Source organism: Protopterus annectens, chromosome 1.part0, assembly GCF_019279795.1.
Source record: "Protopterus annectens isolate FY-2018-M chromosome 1.part0, PAN1.0, whole genome shotgun sequence".
In the NCBI taxonomy this organism is placed as follows: Eukaryota; Metazoa; Chordata; order Ceratodontiformes; family Protopteridae; genus Protopterus; species Protopterus annectens.
The window spans coordinates 1,020,100,028-1,020,112,701 of NC_056725.1; the positions used below are offsets into that span (position 1 = coordinate 1,020,100,028).

Consider the following 12,674-nt stretch of genomic DNA (forward strand, 5'->3'; position numbering starts at 1 on the left):
TATAGGTACAGCACAAGTGGGTCAGGCAAAGAATTTGCCAAATGCTCCTAAGTCACTTATCATTGAACCTTCCAGAGAACTGGCAGAGCAGACTCTCAACAATGTGAAGCAGTTTAAAAAATATGTGGACAATCCCAAGCTAAGGTAACCTAATTCTTTATTTTGCTGATACGAGTGCTATTTTCATTTTCATTGAAGTTGAAGTGTTATCCTTACTTTGACTTAATTACACTAGAGTCTTCCAGGATGTATTTTCAAGTTGGACAAATAAATAAGTCTTTAGTTACTGTCAGTTGGCTCAGCAGTGAATCTGTGTTGCTGAGAAGGCTAGAAGGTTGTGCTCTCTCCCTACATGTGCTTGTATTTGTATTCCAGTGTTAGCAGTGCAGCACTAAAGAGGTACTGAGTTCTTGAAATGCCAGACTTTAAATGCTGTAATTGTGAGGTGGCTGAAGTTTTGGATATTATTGGTCACGTGATAATTTCCAGAAGAGAGTAGTGGAGTATTTATTAGAAGAAACAAAGTAAAAATCAAAGTACATTCAGAGTCTTGCATTGTCACTTTTTTGAAAAGTTCTTCAGTTGGGTTTGTAAACTAATTCTGTAGTATCACAAATTACATATTTTTTCCATTTGTAGAAAGGTCTGTTTTTAAGCAGCATGAAGAAACCATGCATTTCAGATGCACAATTTTACTGTCAGAAGTTCAGTCCATGTACTTGATGTAATTCCATACAGTTCTACACTACATTCTCACATGGTATAATAAATTAGGTTTCCTTTGTCCACTTAAATATACCTGAAAGCCTTCTGTTTAAAACTTCCAAGTAATGTACTATTGTGGATTTTTTAAATGCACATCCTTTATTCTTTCACAAGTTCTTTTGACCACACCTATACATTTTCTTTCTGTTGTGTCTGGATGTTATACAGAGACATTCGTAGGATGACAGAAAAGGTGGTCTGTCGTTTTTGCTTATATAGTGAGTATCTTTCATTTGCTCTGCATCAACCTTCTGTCTTAACCATCACTCCTTTATGGCATTTTTCAAGTTCTCTGTTCTTAGGTTACCTATGGGAGCGGTATCCAGTTTCATTTATCTGCTGATTCCTTGAGAAGTGCTTTTAAGTGTCTTAAACTTTGAGCACTTAATGTGATGAGCATGCTTTCTTACTGTTTTCTTTCTTTGTGGTCATATTGAATGCTGCCTGTCTTCATCACTAATGTGCCCACTTCTGTTTCCTACCTGTTCTCTGTTTATATCCTGTAATAAATCTTGGTATTAGCTTGTCTATACCCTTTGTTATCCTGGTAGCCTGTTTGTACCTTTTTATGAACATTTTTATCTGTGAACTGGCACCAGAATTGAACTTATCCCTAAAGATACAAATTAGCAGTTTATTTTTCTTGTAAATGGCTTTCTCAGTTAGCACCATGTCATTTCTTCTCTTATACTGCACCAGTTACTTCTCAAAATCTGTGTTAGCGTCACTTTTAGTAAAGTGCTGTTAAACTTCCCTTGTTTTAATTTCTGTAAGTGTTTTGGGTTTCTTATACCATGCTAGGACTGGACCTCATAAGTGAATGTGCAGTTGGATTTGATGAAGTTAATATATGTGAAGTTCTATCCCGCCGTTCATTCTTACAGATGGTGTTCGGAGCCAATCCTCTGCTTCAAGTCAGCCAACTACAAAGCTCAAGGTCCTCAGACATCTCGAGGCCAAGTCCCTATCCCATGATGCGCCTTGAGTTACCTCCGATCTAGTTTGTCGCTGCAACAGATTGGAGGTTTCCTCACAGCTCGGGCCAGTATAGTTTTTTCCTGTATTCTACATTATTGTAGGTTAGGTTTTCTTTATATTTTTCGTAACACTTAGATTTTATATGTTACTTAGCGTTCTCTAGCTCTTTATAGCATTTTAAGGCCGTTATTTTATTAGGCCTGTAGTCTCTCCCTTCCCTTTTTGGTGTGTTTATAAATCTAGTAGTCATAGTCATAACAGAGTGTTGTTAGTGATAGTAGTTAGACTTCCTAGAGCCTGTTTTGTTTTAGGGCTAATTACTGTTTAACATACTGGTGTGCTAATTGAGATTTTTCAATTTTTTACAATTGGACTCTCTAGGCTTTATAGAGCCCGTTTGTTTTAAGGGCTAATTGCTGTTAAATACTTGTGTGTGTGTTGACTTTGATAGTTTTTTCACTTGTGTGTTTAGTTTGATACTCTTATAGCAATGTTTTCTTGTGTGCATTTGCATTATAGCTGATCAGAATAAGAAAAAACAACCCAAGTCTGGGCTTAAAAAATGTCATAAGTGTGGACAAAAAATGTCTGTGACTGATGGGTCATGTCAGTTGCGTTTACTGTCTGGGTGTTTTCTGTTTGCAAGAGAGTTGCTCCATCTGCCATTATTTCAGTAGTCGTGTCCTACATGAAAGAAAAAGAAAGCTAATTGACAGAAGACTTGGGTGAAACTTTGGGTGACCATGACAAAACTAGCAAATCCCCAGAATCTTCTAAGTCTTCTAAGTCTTCTTCTTCGGAGCAGAAAGCCTTGGATCCATAATCATAATTTTTTTTTTTTTTTTTTTTTTTTTTTTTTTTTATCGATGTCAGCTCCACACTCTTCGGAGCCGAGCGTCTTTTAATTTCGGAGCTGGTCCCAGTCTTGGAACCGGTCTCCACAGTACTAAAGTCATCGATCCTACAGTCGATTCCACCCTCTATCCATTTATCTTCGTCCTCTATAAGCCTTTCGGATTTGGATGTGTGGATCGTGTGGTGCTGAAGTTGTTACAGGCACCGGCGTTTGCCAAATTTTTATCTGCTCCGACCCAAGTGGTTTCGGAACCAAAAACTGTTCCCCCATGTACTTTTCCTCCTCTGAGCCATACCGGTCCTTCGGAGCCAACGCCTGTTCCAGTGCCATCAGTTCTGATTACTCAGACTTCCTCTATGCCCATCAAGGAGTGTAGGAGCAGACACTCGCCGGTCTGGTCTGGAGAGGATAATCGGACCGATATTTCGGTTCCAACTTTGCCTCTTGGGGCTTTGGCTCGGATGTGTTCGGTTCCTCCCTCTGCGTCAGAGCCCACTGTTCTGGTGCTGAGGGAATCATCTGTTTCTTTGGATCCGGAGATTCCCTCCCACCAGTGCAGGGGCGCTTTTGAGGCCATGAGGAGAGTTGTGTCCCCTAGGACATCCACAACTTTAGGACCAACTACTTCTCCCCTAAAAGCGCCTGTCTACTTCTGTCTCACAGATCCCTGTGAAGCATAGAGACCCTGAGCCTCCAGAAGCCCCACTGGGTGGTTTCTGCTCTTCCGAGACATCACCAGAAGTTCCAATTGATGAGGTTCCCAATTTGCAAGAGGAAGCATCTGGACTCCCCACAGGAGTCTGTCACATCTGACACTGACTTGGATGAATCAGAAGGGTCCCCCACAGTCCCACTCTGAATATCTCATTTGCAGATATTTTGGAAATCCTAAGCAGAGGGGTGGCTGGAAGCCTAACAACCCTACTCAGGATGAGTTGGTCCTCTTGAAAGCTTTTGAGTCTCAGCCCTCAATTTCTTGGGTGTTTCCACTTTTCGATGAGCTTATGGAGCTGGTCTCACGAAGGGCGTGGGAATCTCCAGACACCATGGAGCCTGTCCCTAGGAGGCTCAATAAATTTTATTTCTGCCCCTCACGATAAGACTTTTCTCACAAAGGGAGTACCTGTTGATGCCATGGTGGTGGCGGCAGCCACCAAAAAGGAGATGGAAACTTCTTCCTCTGCCCATCCTCCTAACCAGAGACTCTAGCATCATGGATAGATACGGGAAACACATGTTTAGTTCAGCGACTTTTGCCATGCGTTCACTGAACTACCTCACACATTTCACAAAACTGCAAAGAGACCTCCTAAAAGAGTTTGGAGAATACTCTACAAGGTACGGGATCTGAGGGAGCTACAGACAAGGTTGCGTCCCAGCTTGGTACCCTTAATTCCATAATGAACTCTTCCATGCATCTGATTTCATATGCAGCTGAGGGAAAGAGTAGGGCAGCTGGTATAGGAATTGCTCTTAGGAGACCGTCCTATGCGCTTATGTTCCTTTGCGGAGCCCTTTAAGTCATCCTTTGTCAACACCCCTTTTGATGGCTCGTCTCTTTTCGGGCCCAAAGTTAAGGAAACTCTGACCAGGTGTGAGCAGGAAGGAAAGACTCTGCCATCAGAGTCCGTTTTTCCACCCCTACTAGACCCTACCCCAGGGGTCAAAAGGGAGGAAAGATGTGGTTCTGAAAAGCCCAAGGAGTCTTTCTGGACACACGTGGTGAAACCCCCTTCCAGTGGCAGAGGAGGGGGGCAATAATGGAAGATGCTGCCCTCGCGGCAGAGGGGTTCCGCAAAATCAGAGCGGCAGAGACTATTTCTTTGGGAAACCTACCAGCGCTCCTGAAAGGAGGCCCAACTGTCCTACTCTGGAGGCAGTCGGGGGTCACTTATCTTTGTATCCAGACACCTGGCTAAAAATAACAAACGACAAATGGGTGCAAAGCATAATATCCGGAGGATATTTTATTCCCTTTGCCACTCCACCCCCCCCTTGATAACAAAAATCCCAGACATCCCACCCAGTTGCAAGGGACAAGCAACACTAGAGGTCCAAAGTTTGCTACAAAAAGTCATCCAACCGGTCCCAGCATAACATATAGGATCCGGAACTTACAGAAGATTTTTTTTAGCTCCAAAAAAGATGGACTGGAGACCTATTTTGAACCTCAACAGACTAAACAGATCTGTCAGGAAGGAGAAGTTCCAGATAGTCACGCTACAGTCGATACTTCCCTTTTTAGGGAAAGACAATTGGATGTGCTTGATAGATCTACAGGATGTGTACTACCACACAAAAATGGCCAGACCATCCAGGGATCATTTGCGCTTCCGGCTGGGAGCCAGTCACTACCAGTTTCAAGTCCTGCCCTTTGGTCTCACTACAGCCCCCAGAGTGTTCACCAAATGTGTGGCAGTGGCCACGGCTCACCTGAGGCATTTGGGATTCCAGGTGTTGCTGTACCTAGACTATTGGTTCCTCTCCGCCACCACCAGGCATCAGCTTATGCAAGCCAAGGACACACCACACTTGCTCTTTTGTAATCACCTAGGGATTACCATAAACTCAGAAAAATCTGCCTTGTCGCCATTGCAACATATCGTTTTTATCGGAGCAGATTTGGACACTACCACCACCACTTTAAAACTTCCTTTAGAAAGGATATCAATACTTTGTCAGCAAATTCTGAATGCCATTTCCAGAGACAAGGTGCCAGCCTCAGAAGTGCTAAAATTGTTGGGTATGTTGGCAGCTGCAATAATAGCAATTCCATTGGGTCGTATGCACATGCGGATTCTACTATGGCTTCTGTTCACGCAATGGTCTTAAGTGCTCCCAATGTCACATCTCATTATTCTAGCAAACACATGCAAAAAGGATCTTCGGTGGTGGCTGACCTCTCCAAGTTATGATAGGTCATCCTTTTATCCTACCCTCTCCATCTGCCACTGTGACCACAGATGCTTCTCTGATTGGGTGGGGGGGGGGGCTTTTTCAGGGAAGAACAACCCGAGGCACATGGTCCGAACAAGAGACACATCTGCATATCAATGTCCTGGAGATGAGAGCGGTACTCTTAGCGTTGCAGTACTTACAGGACTCTCTTCCTCTGGGGACAATTGTGATTCATACGGGCAACATGCCGGTAGTCTGGTATAAACAAACAAGGAGGATCCAGGTCCTATCCCCTTTGTTGAGATGCCCTAAGAGTATAGCAGTGGGCTACATCCACCCAAAGCTTTCTGATAGCAATGCACATCCCGGGGAAATCCAACGTGATTGCAGACAAAACTGAGCAGTGCAATTTTATTGCCTCACAAAGTGGTCCCTCAAAAAAGAAATAGCGGAAAGTATATCCCATGAATGGGGCCAGGCTTGCTGCGATTTCTTTATATCCCCCATGAACACAAAATGCAGAAGCTACTTTGCCCTGATTTCCCCCTCCAGGAGATTCCCCAAGGGAAGCACTCGTAACACGATTCGTCTCCTTTATGCATTTCCACCAATTCCCCTGATACCCAAAGTATTGCAGAAAGCCAAAGCCCTGGGAAGGGCCATAATTCTAATAACCCCTCAATGGCCTCGTCAGATGTGGTTCCCCTTCCTTCGACCTCATCTGTTGTAAGAGCCTTGGATTCTAGACCCAGTTCCAGACCTTCTGATGCACTCGTCAGAGGCTCTTCATCCTTCCCTTCAGTCCCTAAAATTGACAGCTTGGCTGCTCCAATTCCCAACATAGCCAGGTTCCATAACCTCTCAAACGAAACGCAACATACCGTAATATTTTCTCATAAATCCTCTACGAGGAAGTTGTACCTCAGCAAATGGAAGAGGTTTTCCATATCGGCTTCTCAGAATAACATTGACCCTTACCAAGCCTCTATTTCCTCTATATTAGAATTTTTGACTGTGCTTTACAACAAAGGAGTGGCAGCAGCTACGGTTTGTGTGCAGCTTGCTGCTATCTCTAATTTTCATCTTGGTACTGAAGGCTTTAACATAATGTCACACAAGCTATCCAAAGCCTTTCTCAAAGGGACTTTCCACCTTAGTCGATCTCAAAACTGGCCAGCACCAAATAGTGAAACCCAAAAAGCTCTTTATTGTGGCAACTCCAAAAAGCTATAGCAAAACAGTCAAACCAGTTTCAGCATCAGTATGTTTTCCTCCGTGAACATAGCAAACAAAAATCTTTACTCATTTAAATACACATCACAGTCCAATTAATTAATGATTAATTACAATTGCTCGTTAAGACCGGATTGACTGTTTTGCTATAGCTTGCTGTAGCTTTTTGGCGTTTCCACAAAGAGCTTTTTGGGTTTCACTGTTTGGTGCTGGCCAGTTTTGTGATTGCTTTAGGTTTTGTGGGCCTTTGCACCAGCAGTACTTGCGGTTCCTGTGTGGGTATTTGTATTCCTGTTTATCGCTGTTGGTTTGGACTGTGAACCTTTCTACTTCAGTGGCATTGACTCCAAGATTTTTTAACTTCTTATTTTTGCATTTCTATTTGTTGTGTTTTTACTATTTGATGCACGGTTGTCGAATTTCTCAAATAGGTGGAGACATATGTCAGCCTTCCTAAAACTGTGCTTTGTTGGATTTATGTTTTTTCGGATTCACTTCAACCATCACAGTTTGGGCCTCCACCATCTTTTGTATGTTTTTTTATGACTGAGACGAAGGTTGGCCATTCATGTATTATTTTGGGTGGAACCATTGCTATTTTGTTTGCAGGATTTCTTATGGTGAATAAACCTTCATTGGCAGAGACGTACATCAGCCATTTGGATTATTTTAGAATTTGCATTTCTGGTGGAACTGCCTGGACATTCGTTTGAAATGACCTTTTTGGTGATTTTAGGATATACGGGCGGTGAAGAATTCCTACTATTTGGGCATTTCGTTTACATTTGTGTGTAGTGGAACAGTGACATTAAGGGTAAATGTCTTTTTCATTGACTTTTTTTGTCTTTTCCTTATAAGCTATATGGGCAGGAAAGAACGCCAGCTATTTGGGTATTTCATTTACTTTCATGCGTTTGGCAGAACGGTTGTGATATAACTTAAGAACTGCTTCATCGGGATTTAAGACCTTTACCAGCCTACCAATTTTAGCGAATTGGGACATTTCATCAGTGTGCTTTTTGGTGCTGCTCAATTAGGACTTTTCATAATTTTTGTACTTTAGACAATTTGTATATTATCCACACTAGTGCGTAATTTGTTTTGTGGGGCGGCGTTAACATTTTGGATGTCATGGTCTACATGCATTGACTTTTTGCCTCTTCCCTATGGGATATATGGGTGGTGAAGAACGCCAAACATTTGGGTATTTCATTCACATTCGTGTGCTTGGTGGAACAATTGTGATGCAAGTCAAGATCTGCTTCATCGTGATTTAAGACATTTACCAGCCCATTTATTCTAGCGAATTGGGACATTTCATCAAGTTGTTTTTTGGTGGTGTTCAGTCAGGACTCTCCATAACTTTTGGACTATTGGAAATGTGTTTATCTATATCAGTATTTAACTTGTTTTGTGGGGCTGTGTCATTGGCTCGGACATCACGGTCCATATGTTTTTCGGTTCTTGTTTTCCTTGTATAGGCTAACTAGACCGATTTTTGTTTTCTATTCCATGGGATGTTTAGTTTGATCTATTGTTCATTACATATTGACTTTGTTTATTTATAACCACATTGGGTCCAAGGAGGTTTAGTAGTGGTTTATATATATGTTTGGTTGGCTAATTAGGTTATTTGTTACTGTATTTAGCACCTAATTTATTATTGGTGCAGCCTATGGTATACAAGCTTTGTCTTCAAGCCATCAAAATTGATGGCCTACATTCACAATAGTTTAGGGTCTTGTTTTTTTCAGAAACATTACTACACTATGGATCTTCATGCCCTTTTACATGGTTTATCTGCAGATAAACATTTACAAGCCTTTGGGTTGGGATCATCACAACCTGCTGGTAATAATACTGATAACAATGATCCCTCATATATGTTCATCGTGTTTCACTGTTGCAGTCATTACTCTTGGGTTATCCTGCTGGCTGGCTACCCTCAGTCGGCCAGAATTCCAAAGTTTAGGTCTGGCGTCGGTTGCTGTTGCCTCTTCCCTGACGTCAGTGTGCCAGGGGTATAAAGATACAGCTGACACCATTTTCTTCAGTCTTTCTTGCCAAGCGGTGCCTGAAGCAAAAGCAGTACACAAGTGCCGGTTGGCCGATTCCTGAGATTTTCAAATCCGAATTTCAGAACCGAAGTCTTCATTAAAGCTAAGTACCCCGTTGGGGAAACTTTTTTTTCTTGCTCCAGACGGATGTCAGAAAGAGTTAACAATTGTATTTCTTGTGGGAAGCAAATACCTCATAAGGATTTTCACTCTTACTGTATTCCTTGCCTAGGCCCTGATCACAACGTTGCTAGCTGTTGGTTTTGTGCTAGATTTAATCAATGCACTATTAAGCATCGGTTTAATTTTGCATTTCATTACTTTGGCAGAAGATTTCATTATATAATGCCGTCGGAACAGCCGACAACCGGAGTTTACAAAAAACGCAAGGACAAGGAAAAGGATAGGCATCCGAGGTCCAAAACCGACGACGAGGCCTCTGCTAGGCCAGTCGCAGGTTCGCCGGCTCCCAGTGAGGCGCTTTCGCAGCCCCTGACGCCCGCTACCTCAGAACCACAGGCCACTTCCGACTCCCACGTGGAGCCGACTGGGCCTCTGGATACTCAAGGTATTGGACACTCGGAAATCATTCCCTCGGATGGGTTCGGAGCCGCTGAGCAGGCATCGGCTTCTGAGGGTGTCTTCAGACCTACACAACTATATATTAAGCCATCTTCAGCTTCAAAGACTAAAGCAGCTCTAAAGACAAAAGAAACAAGTACAGCATTCTCCTGCTCAGGCTTCCATGCCTAAAAAACAGATGCTCAAAATGGCCGAAGACTTAATTACTTTGATCAGGGGCTCCCATCCCCTTTGATCAGGGGCTCCCATGCCCCTCCTGATAAGAGGCCTAGGCAAGAGATAGAGTATGATTCTTCTGATCAGGTTTCTATTTCCTCCGATTCCTCTTCTGAATAGGATTACTCCATGCTTCCATATGAGGATTCCGATGCTGAAGAATCCATTCCTTCAGCCTCTCCTCCTGAGGATTATTCCTTTGGGGAAACCCTGCATACCATGAGGGAGCATTTCCACTGGGAGAGCCAAGATTATTCTGAATCTAAGAAAAGGCTCCGCGACTTCTTGTTGCTTCCTCAGCACAGACCCCTTGCTGTTCCACCTGTTCTAGACATTGTAGATGTATTTTCAGAGTCCGGCTTGTCCCCTGACTCTCTATCCCCTGCACCTGCTAAGCCAGACAGATACTACAGGGTCCCGGATTCTCATAAATTCCTATATAGAAACCCCCGCTGCTGTCCCAGAAACTATATCTCAGGGTCCCAAAGGGGTTAAAGCTTCCACTGCAAAAAACCCTGTCCCCTCTGATAGGGATTCTAGGGCTCTAGACCGATGGGGGAAAAAGTCTACACTTCTGCTACCTTGGCCGTAAGGGCTTTAAATTGTCAGTTTCGTATGCTTAAATATCAGCAATACTTAATGTCCCTGCTTAAACAGAAATTGTTGACAAATACTGAATGTTCAGAGAACAAGGAATTGCAGGATTTATTGCATGCAGCTGAACAAGTGGAAAAGCATACTTTGCAATTTGGTTATCATTCACTGGAGGCCTCTTGCAGGGCCGCTGCTACAGGTTTTGTTATTAGAAGGCATGCTTGGTTAAAGGAACAGAATCTGCCTGATCATGTTAAAGCAAAATTATTAGATGCACAAACCATTACAGCATGATACTTTGTTTGGTACTAAAGCAGAAGAGGTGTTGAAAAAAATGGAGGATAAAGCAAAATCCATGCAGACAGTCAAGGATTTCTTACAGGTACAGCCACCCAGGTTTAGCAGGAACTGGCCTTCTAAAAATTGGTCCTTTCCAGTGTCAGACAGACCACAAAGAGGCAGATACAGGCGTCCCAGAGGCAGATCTCAGCCTTAAGGATCATACAGGTCTAAACAATAGGGTGCTCCTACCTCCAAAAGCGAAGAGGACAAATCACAACCTTACAGGAAACAGTCCCAATGACTTTCCTCTGCCAGATCCAAGCATTTTTCTTTTGGCAGCCCCCTTAGGGGGAAAACTAGCACTTTTTTCATCAAATTTGCAAATGGTTACCCAAGACAAGTGGGTCCTGAACATAGTGTCCCAAGGCTGTAGTTTCCATTTTCACACTCTACCAAGGTTAAAAGGTATGCCAGACCTGCCACACAGTCAATGGGCAAAGGCACAAAAACAAATTACAGCCCTCATGGACATGAGGGCCATTTAGCAAATACCACAACAAGAGCAGGGGCAAGGATTTTACTCCAGACTTTTCCTAGTACCCAGAAAGGACAAAACCTGGAGACCAATACTGGACCTGTCTAAACTAAAAACGTTTCTGGAAGTTCCAAAATTCAAGATGTTGACTCTACAGCAGCTACTACCCATGCTGGGCAAGAAGGCTTGTCTCGTAACTTTGTACCTAAAAGAGGCATACCTGCATGTCCCAGTCAGACAATCTTGCAGAAGATGCCTCAGATTCGTAGCTGGCTCAATGCATTACCGATTCTCTGCACTGCCCTTTGGCTTATCTACTGCGCCCAGGGTCTTCACAAAATACCTGGCACCAGTAATTGCGCGTTTTGCAGACAAAAAGGAATTCAAATATATCCCTACTTGGACGACTGCCTAATTCAAGCAGAGAACAAAGACATTCTTCTAAAGCCTCTGGCGTTTGTAAAAAGATTACTAATTGGCCTGGGGTACACAGTAAATGAAAAGAAATCAAAACTAGTGCCCTCTCAAGAGAGAATATTCCTGGGTGCAAGCTTAAATACAACTGCCCAGGTGGCTTATCTCACGCCAGACAAACAAAAGCAACTGACTACTTACTTCAAGAAATTGGCAACAAAAACCCACTTATCTGCAAGGAAAATCCTGCAGGCCTTGGTTTCATGGCATCCTGCATTCTACTAATTCCATATGCCTGACTGCATATGAGGAAACTACAATGGTATCTAAAAAGTGTTTGGACTCAGCATTGCCACAGCCTGGAGACAGTAGTTGCACTCATTCCCTGCCTGCAACAGGAGTTTTGATGGTGGGCAGAAGCCTGTCACCACAACAAGGGTCTGCTATTCAGTTTACCCACAGCCAGACAGACACTGACAACGGATGCATCAGATTATGCCTGGGGGGCCCATATGGCAGGAAAATGTATTCAGGGCATATGGCCCGCAAGCCAGATGCATCTTCACATCAATCAAAAAAAGATGCTAGCTGTTCAAAATGCCCTGTTAGCTTTCAAGGACCTGCTTCATCCAGGACAGATAATGATAGACAGACAAAACTACTGTCATGTGGTACATAAACAAGCAGGGAGGTACACATTCCTACCCCCTCTGCAGATGAGCAGTGACCTTATGGGACACAGCATTGGCTTTTCAAGTTCACCTGCAAGCACAATTTCTGCCAGCAAATACAAATACTCTGGCAGACGAACTAAGCAGAAACCTCATGGATTCCCACGAATGGAAACTGGATCCACAAGTCTTCAGCATGATAATAAGGAAATGGGGATGCCCAGACATCTATTTGCCTCCCCTCACAACTGCCAATTGCAGAGATTTTGCACAAAGATTTATCACAAGCAAGCATGGAAAGTGGGTGCCCTGTCCTTCAGCTGGAAAAATCTAACAGTATATGCCTTTCCTCCACTGCCTCTTCTTTCCAGGGTGCTCCTAAAGGTCAGACAAGAGAAGCCAAAAATGATACTGATTGCGCCAGACTGGCCACGCCAGCACTGGTACCCAATCCTAAAGAGCTTGTCTCAAGGTCCAGCATGGATATTGCCTCAAACGTCTCACTTGCTGACCCAACAAAACAATCAGATCCTGCACAGCCAACTCAGGACCTTAAATGTGGCAGCATGGCAGATAATGTAGCCATTCAGAAC

At 43.3% G+C, this 12,674-nt stretch overlaps 1 protein-coding gene across 1 annotated transcript in view; it reads left to right on the plus strand.

The window, feature by feature from the left end:
• DDX1 (DEAD-box helicase 1) overlaps positions 1-12,674 on the plus strand; it is a 1,380,291-nt gene that overhangs the window by 368,493 nt on the left and 999,124 nt on the right. The window contains exon 13 of the mRNA XM_044064805.1: positions 6-144. Coding sequence (XP_043920740.1) covers positions 6-144 — 139 coding nt within the window. The remainder of the gene's footprint in view (positions 1-5; positions 145-12,674) is intronic.